At 37.5% G+C, this 14,640-nt stretch overlaps 1 protein-coding gene across 3 annotated transcripts in view; it reads left to right on the forward strand.

Moving 5' to 3' along the window:
* skic8 (SKI8 subunit of superkiller complex) overlaps positions 1 to 14,022 on the forward strand; it is a 30,584-nt gene extending 16,562 nt beyond the window's left edge. For all 3 annotated transcript variants that reach the window (XM_060914386.1, XM_060914387.1, XM_060914388.1), the window contains exons 7-11: positions 2,658 to 2,751; positions 9,709 to 9,802; positions 10,787 to 10,879; positions 10,982 to 11,060; positions 13,638 to 14,022. In XM_060914386.1, the coding sequence (XP_060770369.1) occupies positions 2,658 to 2,751; positions 9,709 to 9,802; positions 10,787 to 10,879; positions 10,982 to 11,060; positions 13,638 to 13,727 (450 nt within the window). In that variant the 3' untranslated portion in view covers positions 13,728 to 14,022. The remainder of the gene's footprint in view (positions 1 to 2,657; positions 2,752 to 9,708; positions 9,803 to 10,786; positions 10,880 to 10,981; positions 11,061 to 13,637) is intronic.
* Positions 14,023 to 14,640: the final 618 nt, after the last annotated feature.

Below are 14,640 nucleotides of genomic sequence, written 5' to 3' on the forward strand. Positions count from 1 at the left end.
GACAATGACCCAAAACATAAAGCCAAAGCAACCCAGGAGTTTATTAAAGCAAAGAAGTGGAATATTCTTGAATGGCCAAGTCAGTCACCTGATCTCAACCCAATTGAGCATGCATTTCACTTGTTAAAGACTAAACTTCAGACAGAAAGGCCCACAAACAAACAGCAACTGAAAACCGCTGCAGTAAAGGCCTGGCACAGCATTAAAAAGGAGGAGAAACAGCCTCTGGTGATGTCCATGAGTTCAAGACTTCAGGCAGTCATTGCCAACAAAGGGTTTTCAACCAAGTATTAGAAATGAACATTTTATTTACAATTAGTTAATTTGTCCAATTACTTTTGAGCCCCTGAAATGAAGGGATTGTGTTTAAAAAATGCTTTAGTTCCTCACATTTTTATGGAATCATTTTGTTCAACCCACTGAATTAAAGCTGAAAGTCTGAACTTCAACTGCATCTGAATTGTTTTGTTCAAAATTCATTGTGGTAATGTACAGAACCAAAATTAGAAAAATGTTGCCTCTGTCCAAATATTTATGGACCCAACTGTAAATGTGCAGGTGATTTTATAGAAAATTGTGTGTATTGATTGGGCAAGAAATTCGGACCGTTTCTTGATAATCACCTCGAGTGACTCAGCAAAATGGCAGCCAGTCGCTTTGTCACTGTAAGTGAGGAAGAATTACAAATTATGAAAGAAAATGCTGTTCATGAAAGCACTAAACATGCTGCGAAGTTTGGTGTAAAACTATTCAAAGGTAAGGTGGAATTTTGATTTATTTGATCCATTTCAAAACAAAGTATTTTATGTGACCTGGCGTAGATAAGTGGCACGATTCGGCATGCGCCTTTATTGCACTTACATGCTGTTTTTGAAGTTCGAAATACTTAGTTTTTATTTTTTTTTTTAAATAATCACCTGTGTATTTATACTTAAACAATTATCCATCTCAGGCTCAGTGAATATCGGTAAATAACCTCGACTTTGTCTTGGTTATTATTCACGGATATTCACTTCACCTTGGGCGAGTAAGTGTTAAATGATCTGACGTTTCTCTACAGACAGTTTGCACAGTATGTTCACTAATGTCGGGATCAGACTATACGAATTCAGCCTGATTTTGAACGTTGGGAAATGGGCCTTGTAGTGTCATCGAAGAACAGCTGTGTGGTGTCTAAGACACCTTAACAAAAAGTCTAGCACAATTTTTCTCACCTAGTTTGACCTACAGTGTGTTCCTTGATGGCCATGATTGACAATTTCTTGACCCTCCTCCCCGACAATACACAAGGACATGAACGATGATTAGTCGGGGTCAGACTTGTAATGTTGCCAGTCTTCCGGCCAAGACGTGGCAAGAATTTATGGCACTATGATTGCCTAGTCTGACATAGTGACCATCGTGAAAGGCAAAAATATCATGTAGTCTGATCCTAGCATAATGAAGCTCTGGGAATTGGTGAATCGGTGTGAACTGAAAAGCTTGAGAGGATGCAGGAAAAAAAAAATACGGAGGTTGACGTCATGTGTCTTGGTGCCTTCACCCTCTTCATCTGGTTGATGGCTGTTGTGTGATTGGGGAGCGTTAACTAACTGGTGGGTGAGAATTGGCAAAGACAAAATTCTGGAGAAAATTCCATAAAAAGGAAAAAATGGACCTGCACGATAATAAAAGGTTATTTGTTTTATTACTGGAACTAGACCTTTACAGTCCTGAATTTTTGGTGATCTGTTACTAGTTACAGTTAGAACATGTTTAATAGCCCACCAGCACGGAGATGTGTTCTGACAGTGTGGGAATGAAATAAGCTCCACCCCCTGGACAAGCTGATATCACAGCGTGGTACTTGAGGCCAAGTCCAACCGCCAACTGTTTTACAAAACATGCTTATAATGGAACATTTAAAGTCAGCAAGGATCAAACTAAGATATAATACAGGGATTTTAAATTGGCATGAATACTGGAAGCGGTTTATATAATTATCTGCACATACAGCAGAGGTTGGTGGTGCCGTCGAGTGGAGAAACGCTTGTGGGGAAATATAATTCATTGAATTTTTTAAAATTATTTATTTATCTCATCTCATTATCTGTAGCTGCTTTATCCTGTTCTACAGGGTCGCAGGCAAGCTGGAGCCTATCCCAGCTGACTACGGGCGAAAGGCGGGGTACACCCTGGACAAGTCGCCAGGTCATCACAGGGCTGACACATAGACACAGACAACCATTCACACTCACATTCACACCTACGCTCAATTTAGAGTCACCAGTTAACCTAACCTGCATGTCTTTGGACTGTGGGGGAAACCGGAGCACCCGGAGGAAACCCACGCGGACACGGGGAGAACATGCAAACTCCGCACAGAAAGGCCCTCGCCGGCCACGGGGCTCGAACCCGGACCTTCTTGCTGTGAGGCGACAGCGCTAACCACTACACCACCGTGCCGCTCTTATTTATTTATTTATTTATTTATTTGGTCTCATCTCTACACAAGCATTTATCATCTTTGGCTAAAGATTAGTTCAGATTAAAAGGCAGAGTAAATGAAGCTTCCTAAATCAAAATGCTGATGTCTTTGTGATCTCCATCTCTCTCTCTCTCTCTCTCTCTCTCTCTCTCTCTTTCTTTCTTTCCCCCTTCCCCCTGTCTGCTCCCAGAGCCCAGATGGAAAGTATTTAGCCAGTGGTGCCATTGATGGAATCATTAATATCTTTGACATTGCAACTGGCAAACTTCTGCACACGCTGGAAGGTAAAATTCCACCCCATTCACTGGAGGGCAGTCAGAATCATAATGACCATGCTGATGTTTAGGTCCTATTTTTTATTTTTATTTTTTTGTAAAGGGAACTAAAGGGGTTAAAAATGTTTCCATGTATTGAAAGAAAGTAAATGTCGCTGGTTTATTTTTATTTATTTATTTTTTAAATATAAAATAGTGGAGTATGTTTGGGGAAGCCATGGCCTAATGGTTAGAGAAACAGCTTTAGAGCTGAAAGGTTGCTGGTTTAATTCCCTGGACTAGCAGGATTGGCTTCAGTGCCCTTGAGCAAGGCACCTAACCCCCAACTGCTCCGGCAAGAGTGGTGGTGTATCTTGTGTCTGATTAGCCAAAGAAAAACTGATGTGATTATCAGTTTGGGCATTCAACCCGACCAACTGAATTGAACTGAACATGTTTATATAAGAACACATTTGAAACTTATCTTGTTCTGCTACAGATTAGCATTGGCATTAGCACTGCACTACATCTTGTATCGTACACTATATGGCTAAAAGTTTGCGCACACCTGATAATCTCGCCCAAGTGAACATCTCATTCCAGATTTACTTTTTGTTATCGTAACCGCCACTCTTCTGCGAAGTGTTTCCACTAGATTTCGGGTGTGGCTTTGGGGATTTGTGTTCATTCAGCCACAAGAGCTTTAGTGAAGTCACGCAAAGAAACTTTCCGAACCACGTCTTCATGGAGCTCGTCTACTTGGGCCACATGCTAACTAGCTTTGTATTCGTACTTCAGGGTGTGTCTACAATCCCAAATCAGAAAAAGGATGGTCAGGAAAGTGCAAAAAAAAAAAACCCTCCAAGTGATTTTTTTTTTTTTATTTACTTCGGCTTGTATGAACCCAAGATATTTCATGTTTTGTCTGGTCAGCTTCATTTCATTTATTAATATACATCCCTTCTTGCATTTCAAGTTTGCAACACATTCAAAAATGTAATAATAATAAGTTGGGACGGTGCAGTTTGGGGCTAATAATGAGGTAAAACAATTATGGCCCTTTTCCACTACCCTTTTTCAGCTCACTTCAGCCCAACACGGCTCGCGTTTCGACTACCTTAGAGCAGCACGACTTGGCTCGCTTCAGCCCTACTCAGCACCCAAAACTCGCACGGTTTTGGAGTGGGGCTGAAGCGAGCCAAACCGAGCCGAGTGGGGCTAGGGGCGTGAGGAGACACTCCCCTGTGCACTGATTGGTGAGGAGGAGTGTCCTCACATGCCCACACGCCCCGTGAGCACGCTGGGATCTGTAAACACCGTAAACCCGGAAGAAGAATTATTACGAATTACGAGAATTTCTGAAGCCTTATGCGCCTCGCCTCATCTATACGCTCTTGCCAGTATCTGTTGGCGTTGTCGGCGACAACAAGCCACAGCACCAAGACCAGCAACACTAACGACTCCATGTCCTCCATGTTTATTGTTTACTATCCGGGTCGTGAGACTACCGCTTAAAAGATCACTGATGTCACTGTTTGCACCGCCTAACGACATCACGTGACGTCCACCCACTTTCGCTAACTCCACCCAACGTGTCCACCCACTTCCAGCCAGCACGGTTCAGCGCGGTTGTAGTCGAAATGCAACTCCAACAGCCCCGCTCAGCCCAACTCAGCCGCGTTGGTAGTGGAAAAGCGGCATTAATGATGTGATTTGAAACAGGTGATGTCAACAGGTGATTGTAATCATGATTTGGTACAAAATCACTATCCCAGAAAGGCCTAGTTTCTGAGGATGGGCTGAGGATCTCTCTTCAAAAGGGCATGAGAAAATTATTGAAATGTTTTAAAAATAATGTTTTTTTCAAAGAAAGATAGGAACAGATTTGGATATTTCATCCTCTGTGGTGCACAACATCATTAAACAACTCAAAGAATCTGGAGGAATTTCAGTTCATAAAGGGCAAGGGCTCAAGCCTAAGCTGAACACCCATGATGTCCAATTCCTCAGATGGCGCAGCATCAAGAACCATAATTCATCTATAGCTGATATAACCACATGGGCTCAGGATTACTTTAGCAAACACTTTGTCAAGCACTACAATATGGAGTTATTTTTTTGTATTGTTTATTTTTGAATAGGGACAGATACAAAGACATAGATATCTGGAACAGTTATCTGATGTATGCATCACAGTATTTGTAGCCAAAGCTAATTCACAACACTTGTCCCTAGTTGGGCTTTTAATTAAACAAAACAAAAAAAGAGAAAATGAATATTTAAAATCTATGAGAAAAAATATATATACATAAAAATAAAATAAAAAATAATGGTCATAATAATAACAAAATTAAAAATAACAATAGCAATAGTAAAAATAAAAAGACAAATAGCAAGCTAAGTATCTAAACTAATAATTCAAACTAAATATGAGAGCAGGATTGCTGTTGAACTAGCCATTGTTTTGTTTGTTTTTTGAAAGAGAGAAGTGTAGCTATGGATTTTAAACTGTCTGGTAGAGAATTCCATAATTGTGTTCCTTTTATTGAAAAAGAGGTTTGTGCAAATGAAGTTCTACGGAATGGAACAGTGCAATTGCCTTTTGACATTGCTCGGGTGGTGGATCTAGTACCACTTTGCAGTCTTGTTATTGACTCACAGAGCAGTTGAGGAGCAGTATTATTGAGGCATTTAAAAACCAATTTAACTGTGTATAATGAAATAAAATTAGTAAAACTGAGAATCTTATATTTGTTTAAAATTTGGCAATGATGATGCCTTATTCTTTTCTTGTCTAAAACTTTGAGGGTTTGGTTATAGAGGCATTCTATGCATTTTATTGTTGTCTGGTGAGCCTGAGACCATGTGGTCAAACCGTAAGATATATGTGAGAAAATCATAGAATTCATAAAAACAAAGGCACAATTTAGAGTTAAGCAATTTCTTATCATCTTAAAACATCCTAGATTTGCCTTAATAGTCTTACACATTTTCTTTACATGACTTTTAAAGTTCAACTGATAATCCATGATTATACCCAGATATTTCACTTCGGGGACTTGCTTAATGGGCTCACCGTTAATTCTTATATCCAGGGTGTTTATTGGTTGTTTCTTTATAGAGAAACACACAGAATTTGTCTTTTTAATGTTTAAAGTTAAACAGGATGAAGCCAGCCAAAATGCTATTTTATGCAAGGTAGTATTTAGTTTCTCAGCCACAAGAGTACAGGTCTTACCAGATGCATATACCACTGTGTCATCTGCATACATCTGTAGACCTATATCTGGGCACACATCTGGTAAGTCATTGATATAAAGACTGAACAGTATAGGCCCTAAGACAGTACCTTGAGGGATCCCCGTTTCAATTTTAAGAAAATTAGAACTCACATCATTAATAGTAACACATTGCTCCCGGCCCTTTAAGTATGACTCAAACCAAGACAATGACTTTTTAGAGAAATTGAACTTAATTAGTTTTGAAATTAAAATATTGTGATTGACTGTATCAAACGCTTTTTTTAAATCTAGGAATACTGCACCGACCACATGCCCTTTGTCAAGTGATTGTTTTATTTTTTCAGTTAAATAACAAGTAGCGGATTCTGTAGAGTAGTTACATCTGAATCCGAATTGCAAAGGATGCAAATAGTGATTTGACTCAAGGGAGCGCATTAGTTGTTCTGAAACAATCTTCTCCAGGACTTTAGAAAAAACTGGAAGAAGACTAATGGGTCTATAATTAGATATAATTCCAGCATCTCCAGATTTAAAGAGTGGTATTACTTGAGCAGTTTTCCACCCATCTGGAAATTGTCCAGTTTTAATAGAAATATTAATAAGATGGGTGAGGGGTTGGACTAGGATGCTGCTGTATTTCTTGAGAAAAGCTGTGTCTAAATTATAGATGTCTTTTGAGTATGTGGTATTTAGGTCATTTATAGCTTTTAAAACAGCAGTATGACTGACCTCTTTAAGGTGAAATGAATTCTCTTGGTCATCGATTAATGCTGTTTGGACAGCATTATTCTTACAGGGGAAACCTGAGGCAAGGTTCTTGACAGATTCTATAAAGAAATTATTAAATTCGTTTGAGACTTGTGTACTATCAGAGATGACATTTTCTCCAAATTTGAGTTTAAATTGATTTTGGGTGTTTTTACCCTCTGGATTTAATAGACTATTTAGTTGCTTCCAGATAAGCTTGCCATTCCCTTTGGCCTCTGATAAAACATGGATGTAGTAATTTGATTTGGACATTCTAAGCTGTTTAACCACCTGGTTACGCAGACTTTTATATAATTTTGAATCAATGTCACTACGAGTTTTAATAAACATTTTCAGAGTATAATCACGCTTTTTCATCAGTTTTCGGATATCATCAGTCATCCATGGTAACTGAACATGGTTACATCCACAAATGTCAGTTAAAACTTTACCGTGCAAAAAGGAAGCCTTGTGTTAACTGTGTCCAGAAGCGTGGTTGACTTCTCTAGGCTTGGCGCCATCTGGAATGGGCCATCATACAGTAGAAACATGTTTTGTGGTCAGACGCATCGGTATTTCAGGTTTTTTTTTTTGGAAGAAATGGATGCCGTGTGCTCCAGACCAAAGACAAAAAGCACCATCCAGACTGTTACCAGCAATAAGTCCAAAAGTCAGGGTCTGTCATGGTATAGAGGGCTACCGCGTGACGTCACCGTACCGCGAGATTTTGTTAGGGCACCATATTGGAAGACCTCAACTACATGCATGCATACATACTCAGTGCAGATTAAATGAAATTTATTTTTAATTTACTACTTATCTGTTTTTATTTATATATCTTTGAATTATTTGGACATGGGGGAAAAAAACTATATTTAAAATCCAAAGAGGGTTGAAGGGAGGAAAATTAAAACGAAAGAAAGAAATGAAATATATAACATAAATGTGATAAAATTAAGGATGTTTTTATTCAGTAAACATTTAAAAAAATTTTCTACAACACTCTAGCCTAGTGACTTACCAGTAACAAAATGGTCTGAACATATTCTGTGCTGTTGTAGATTTGAAGTATTCAGATCCGCTCTGCATAAAGCAGCTAAATACTCACTCTGTCTCCTGGCAGAAAGCTCCTTGGTTTGCTCCCCTTGTGTCTCAATCACAGCTGGTATTCTGTAGAAAGACTTCTTTTCACCTTTCCCATCAGCTTTGTTAGAACCCTAACACAGCACAAAAGTTTACCATTGTAGGTTTTTGATGAACCAAGTGCATGAAATTCTAACGAAAACACCCTAGTCATTAGACACACTAAATGTGTCAGTGGCTGGCTGTAATAAACGCAGCCAAGGGACAAAACCATCAGAGTCAGTTTCTCAACATATCGCTTCCTTTCAGCAGGCTTCAGGGTTTTGAAATAATCTGCCATGTCCACAGATCATGCACAGACTTATCCATTATATCCACAGTTTTTTGCCAAGTCTCACACAGGTTTCTTTCAAGTCTACTGTTGGGCCAATAAATCATAAATAAAGCCACTCCACTTTATTCTCGTGGGTTCACATACCGCTGCCGTTATTTCCCCCTAATCACGAGTTTGTTGGTCTTCCAATATGGCGCAGGGTTTGTTTACTTCCGGTTTCGGGTGACGTCAGTGCAAGGGGTCTATAGGGTTGTCAGTGCCCTTGGCAAAGGTAACTTCTAGTTCTGTAATGGCAGCATTAATACAGAAAAGTATATTGAGATTTTGCAGCAACATGTACTGCCTTCACATCTTTTTCAGGGATATTTCAACAAGTGAATGCAAAACCACATTCTGCACACATTACAAAGGCGTGGCTGCGGCAGAAGAGGGTGCCTGTGCCTTTTGTCCCTCATAGAGAATGTGTGGCGAATTGTGAAATGGAAAAATATAAAGATGACCCCGTACTGTTGCACATCTTGTGACCGCTTTCAGGAAGAGTGGGACAAAATATCACCTGAACCACTTCCTCATTTGGTGTCCTCAGTCCCTAAACATCTTGTGAGAAGGAATGGAAACATGAAAAAGTGGCAAATGCTTTACCATCCCAACTTTTTCTTAATGTGTTGCAAGGATCAAAATTGAAACGTTTATTAAAAAAAAAAAAAAATCATGAGGAAAATCCTCAAATAACGTGCTGCTATGTTATTATGAATGCAATACAAGTCTTGTATTCCGTTTCCTGATTTGGAGTTGTACATGATGAATATGCCGACCAGCCCTCCTCAAAGTGCTTCATCACCAACCCCTACTATTTTTTCTGTGGTCATTATTTTATAAAATGTACAGTAGGTTGCATTCAACTTGCCTCGGAAGTGGGAACTCGGGATTACACTGCAAAAAATGATCTCTTGTTGAGAGAAAATATCTCTAATATGGGTGAATTTATCTATTATTTCTTATTAGAAGTTTACTAGAACTCAAATATCAGATTATTTAGCTTACTTTGAGACGCTTTTACTAACTTCAAGCCTTAAATTTTCTTATTCTATTGGCAGATAATTTTGCTTCTTTCGAGAATTGAATGCTTAAAATGAGCAAAATTTATCTGACAATAAAATAAGAGAATTTAAGGCTTGAAATTAGTAAAAGCGTCTCAAAGTAAGCTAAATCTGATATTTGAGTTCTAGTAAACTTCTAATAAGAAATAATAGATAAATTCACCCATATTAAAGATATTTTCTCTCAACAAGAGATCATTTTTTGCAGTGTATGTTATGTTTGGTGTTTCCTTTGGAGTAGTTTGGGGCTCGGTCAGCTCTTTTACTGTTGTGATTTCGAGACCCCTGACTTTTGGAGCTGCTTTTTTCCTTTTGGTTCACAGTGCCTCTGTCTCCATTTTTTTTTTTTTTTTAAATTTCAACTGTCAGTATGGGTGAAGAGTGCGTGATGTGTGAAGTTTATCGACTCCACCTTGGTTACAAGAAGATTTTAAATAGAGACGGACCTTCTGGCAAATGATGCGTGTTTTTTTCTGTGCAGGCCACGCCATGCCCATCCGCTCTCTCACATTCTCTCCCGACTCTCAGCTCTTAGTCACAGCCTCGGACGACGGCTACATCAAGATTTATGACGTGTAAGTGGAGCTGTGGGATTATAGCCTATTCTAACATGTTATGTGACAGCTGTGATTGAGTTTATGGGTTGTTTTACAATCAGGGTATACAAGCTAAAAATCACATTTAACACTTATTATCTTCAATATCAAAAGGCTTGACTAAATAAACTTGGTTGTTTATTGTAGCCCTGTGATCGCTCTATTTACCATGCAAAAAAATATTTGGTGATAATGTTATTTTTGGTGAATGTTTGGCAATATGTGTCATATTTAGCAAAATTACTCATGTCATTTAGAAAAAGTGCTTTTTGACCCCAGGTAGCTCCAAAAGGGATGCACTTACATCATTCTTTATACCATAAAACACATATTTGGTTCCATATCATTGGAAACATAGTTAAGTTTTAATGTTGAATGCCAGTAAGTTTTCAGACTATTTTGATCAAATTAGTATGTAATTGTGTCAAAAAAATGTCCTCTCCGAGACAGCTCATTTTTCAATATAAAATAACATATTATATCTAAAATGATTATTTTCATCCTAAAATGTGGTCAAGATATTGGGACATAAATATTAGAGACAACTAACACAAAGCTTACAGCCTTATATTTAAAAGCACTATGGAAGTAGTGGATTCTAAATTGTCAAAAAAAAAAATGTCCTCTCCGAGAATCACTTCATTTGTTTCTCCCATCTTATAATAGATTACACAAAACTACCATACACACGTGTCAAAAAATTACCTGAAATCTGTTCTTTAACTTGTCCTTCACTTAAAAACTGGTACAAGAACCAGTTTGAATCAATTTGAATTTTGGACCCCTGTGACACAAACTTTGTACCCTGATTGTAAAGCAACCCTTATGTTCTTAATGTTTTGGCCAAAAAAAAAAGTTTCCTGTGCACATTTCCTGCAAAGAGACGAGCAATGTATTGTAATCTTTGAAACTGTCTGAACTGCTGCTTGTGTAACTCGGTCGAGGTGTGTGTGTGTGTTACAGACAGCATGCTAACCTGGCAGGCACTCTGAGTGGCCATGCGTCTTGGGTGCTCAACGTGGCCTTTTCACCTGATAACACACACTTTGTCTCCAGGTAATCATCAAAATACCTTCAGTGTCAAAATGTTAAATAAATAAATAAACCTCTGAATTGTATTTTGCAGTATAATGAAGCTTTTGTCCTTGTTGTCTGCAGCTCGTCGGATAAGAGCGTGAAGGTGTGGGAGGCGAGCACCAGGGCATGTGTGAACACTTTCTTTGACCATCAGGACCAAGTGTGTATTACGATTTTATCCTGATCTTTTTGGAGATAGTGAAAAGGTCAAATACTCGTATGATGATTTTCTTTAATTTCCAGTGAATTCACCAACAGCTCACAGGCCCACTGCCCTCCATTTCACACCATCACACATTCCTTTACATCGGATTATTATTATTTATCTAAGGAGCCCATGTAGCTATCAAACAGTTCATTTTTTTAATTGCATGTGATTTCATGATCTTTAATCTGAAGTCAATTATAGTCTTAGCTCTGATACAATTCAGTATTCATACAAAAATGACTTGAGATGCATTAATTTTTATTTGTGTAGCAGTTTTATCTCCGCATGTAATGATTTGACCAATTCGCAATTCGATTTAAGATAACGGGTTCATTTTCCCCATAATTTTATTTAAAAAAATTAAATGAAAAATTACCAAAAATCGCAACATTTCTTATTCTTTATTAACTCATATTCTTTTTGTTAAATAGAAAACATTTGTTTAATTTTCTTAATAACCAACAATAGTTTACCCACATTTGTAAAGGTTGGAGTAAAATATCAGAATCAGAAACACTTTTATTGCCAGGTGTGTGGAGACACACGAGGAATTTGACTCCGGTTCACTTAGCTCTCATAGTACAAAAACAGATAAAAAAGCGTATACACAAAACAAACAAGCAAACAACAAAAAAAATAGGTGCAAAGTAATCCAGGTAAGTCAAGTATGGAATAGTTAAATATAAAGTATACAGTGTGCACAGAATTTAGTTAAATAAATATAAAGTATACAGTGTGCACAGAATGACAGTATAGGTGTTCAGATATTTTACAAGTGATATTACTGATATATGAATCTGGATTTTAGCTGTTCATCACAGAAAGGATTTCCCTTTTGGTGCAATATGGTGCATAGTGCAAAGATGAATAGTAAATTTAAATAAGTAAAAAAAAAAAACATTTCTTTTTTTTACCATCAGGTCACAAAACATGTAATCTTTAATGAATGATATGTTAAAAGATAACTTTAATTTTCTGAGATGTAATAAAAACATTTATATGCCAAAGTCAGAACGTAACAGAAGTGTTGTGGACATATATATTCTCAATTTTAACAATGTAGAATTACTTTTTGAAACATAGGAAGGTGATGTTTTAGCAAATATAATTAATAAACATGTGTAGTAGAATAAACATACACATTCTTTCAATAAGATTAACATGGTATATAGCTAGATTGTAATTAATTTGTAACAGACGCGAGATGGACAATCGTAACAGAAGTAATGGAACAGACATCATTTTGGAACTCATAGGCTTGACTTTGGCATATAAATGTTTTTATTACATCTCAGAAAATTAAAGTTATCTTTTAACATATCATTCATTAAAGATTACATGTTTTGTGACCTGATGGTAAAAAAAGAAATGGTTTTAGGTGAATAAGTTCATGTCCCCCATTTCAGTACCCATAAGCGTGGAATCACTCATATATATATATAAAATATAAAACAGTGAGCACAGAATGACAGTATGAGTGTGCAGATATTTTGCAAGTGATATTACTGATATATGAATGTGGATTTTAGCTGTTCATCACAGAGACAGCCTGAGGGAAGAAACTATTCTTGTGTCTGGTTGTTTTAGCATACAATGATCTATATCGCCTCCCTGAGGGGAGAAGATTAAACAGATTGTGACCAGGGTGTGATGGGTCCGCAGAGATGTTACCTACCCGTTTCCTGACTCTGGACAAGTATAAGTCTTGGATGGAGGGCAGGTTGACACCAATAATTTTCTCTGCAGTCCTTATTGTCTGTTGCAGTTTGTTCTTCTCCTGTTTGGTGACCGATCCAAACCTATATAGTGGCCTATTAACTAAAATATACCTTTTCTTAAAAATGAAAAGTTAAACTTTTTGTACTTCCTCCTTTTCTTTAGCTTTCTTTTTTTGTGTTTGCAGCATTAGCGCTGTTACGTCCACCTCTGGTGAAGTCATGCATATTCCCTAATAATGCAATTGTATGCCATTGCACCCTCTGCTGTATAAACAATGCAATTACAGCTAGGAAAAACTAAGATTGCACAGCTTGATAATCATGATTCATTGATTTGAATCTTCATATAGTTATCAATTTGTCGCATGCTCTATTGTTACATGCCTACTTTTAACATTCGACACCTGTCACGGAGCAGCTTTACAGGAATCGGGATATAGATTTAGATTTCTTATAAACTACCTGAGAAAGAAATCAAACTCAAAACGGAAGCCTTGTGGGTGACACCGAATAGTGCGAGTATAAATCATGGGTGTATACAGTTAAGCAGTCCTAAGTGTGTTGAAAGGATGTTCAGTAAGAATCCTGAGAGGAACACCAGACAGTCTTTATGATCACAGCAGCAGCTGTTGGGTAGAAATCTACAGATTCCATGTAAGATTTCCCATAATAATTGCAGGACAGTTTGCCATGACTGTATTTTGCATGTGTTTAAAAATAACGCCTTATCGCTAGAGGTCTAAATGTCCGTGTTCGTTACCAACTGCTATACTGAATAAATGAAAACTGACATTCTTGCGTGTGTTTATAGGTATGGAGCGTGAAGTACAACAGCACCGGTTCGAAGATCGTTTCAGCCGGAGACGACCGAGCCATCCATATATACGACTGTCCAGTGTGAGGCATGTTTCATCATTCTTACACCTCACAGGAAATTCTATTTGAACGACATCATGCCAGAACTTTTCTGCACTCTTTGTACAAAGAGATTCATACAGTCCCAAGCTTTCCTCCAACAGGTTTCAAGAAACTCGTTTTGTGGTTTGATATTAAATAAAGCCTTTAACCTACTTCTGTAATCATCCTGTCCTGCACACATGTGCCAGTAATAATATGGTGTTTTTTTTTTTTGTTGCATAATTTTCTCCTGAAATGCTCTCCACTTGTCAAAACAATAAAAATTGTTTTTATAAATACTTGTTTTTTACAAATTGTTTACAGCGTTTAGGGATATTTGTCTCTGCACTTCAGTAACAGTAGAGAGACATTGTCTGTTGCGCCCTCTGCTGAGCTTCACCACACACACCATCCAGTGCATAACCGAAGGGCATTTGAGGGTTTTGAATGTATGTTTATACGTCATCTTTCACCGTACCTGCTTTAGTTTTATATTTTATACATTTATTCAGCTCGTCCTTGTGAGCAGGGAGAACTACAGTGTAATTATGTTTTCACTGTGAACAATACCATTCAGGGATGGGAGTAGGTGGTCACCAAAAAAGCAGAAAACAAGATGGTGCCCGAAGCCGGGGGTCTGGGAGGGATACCCCCCCAGGAAAATTTTGAAAAATAAGGCCTTACAAACCACTTTTCCAGCAATCTGAGCTGTGGTAGATAAAAAAATCTGTTGTCTTTTTTTAATATATTTACATGAAAATATGTTTCAAATCAATGAGTATTGTTTGAATTCAAAATAAAATCACATTCTACATTCAAGGGTATGGTTATAATTTATGATGAACAAAAATGACAAACTAAATTCACATTAAACGTAAGTTTTATTAATTATCAAAATGTTCATATATTAAATAAAA

The sequence above is a fragment of the Neoarius graeffei genome, chromosome 2 (genome assembly GCF_027579695.1).
Source record: "Neoarius graeffei isolate fNeoGra1 chromosome 2, fNeoGra1.pri, whole genome shotgun sequence".
Taxonomy (NCBI): domain Eukaryota; kingdom Metazoa; phylum Chordata; class Actinopteri; order Siluriformes; family Ariidae; genus Neoarius; species Neoarius graeffei.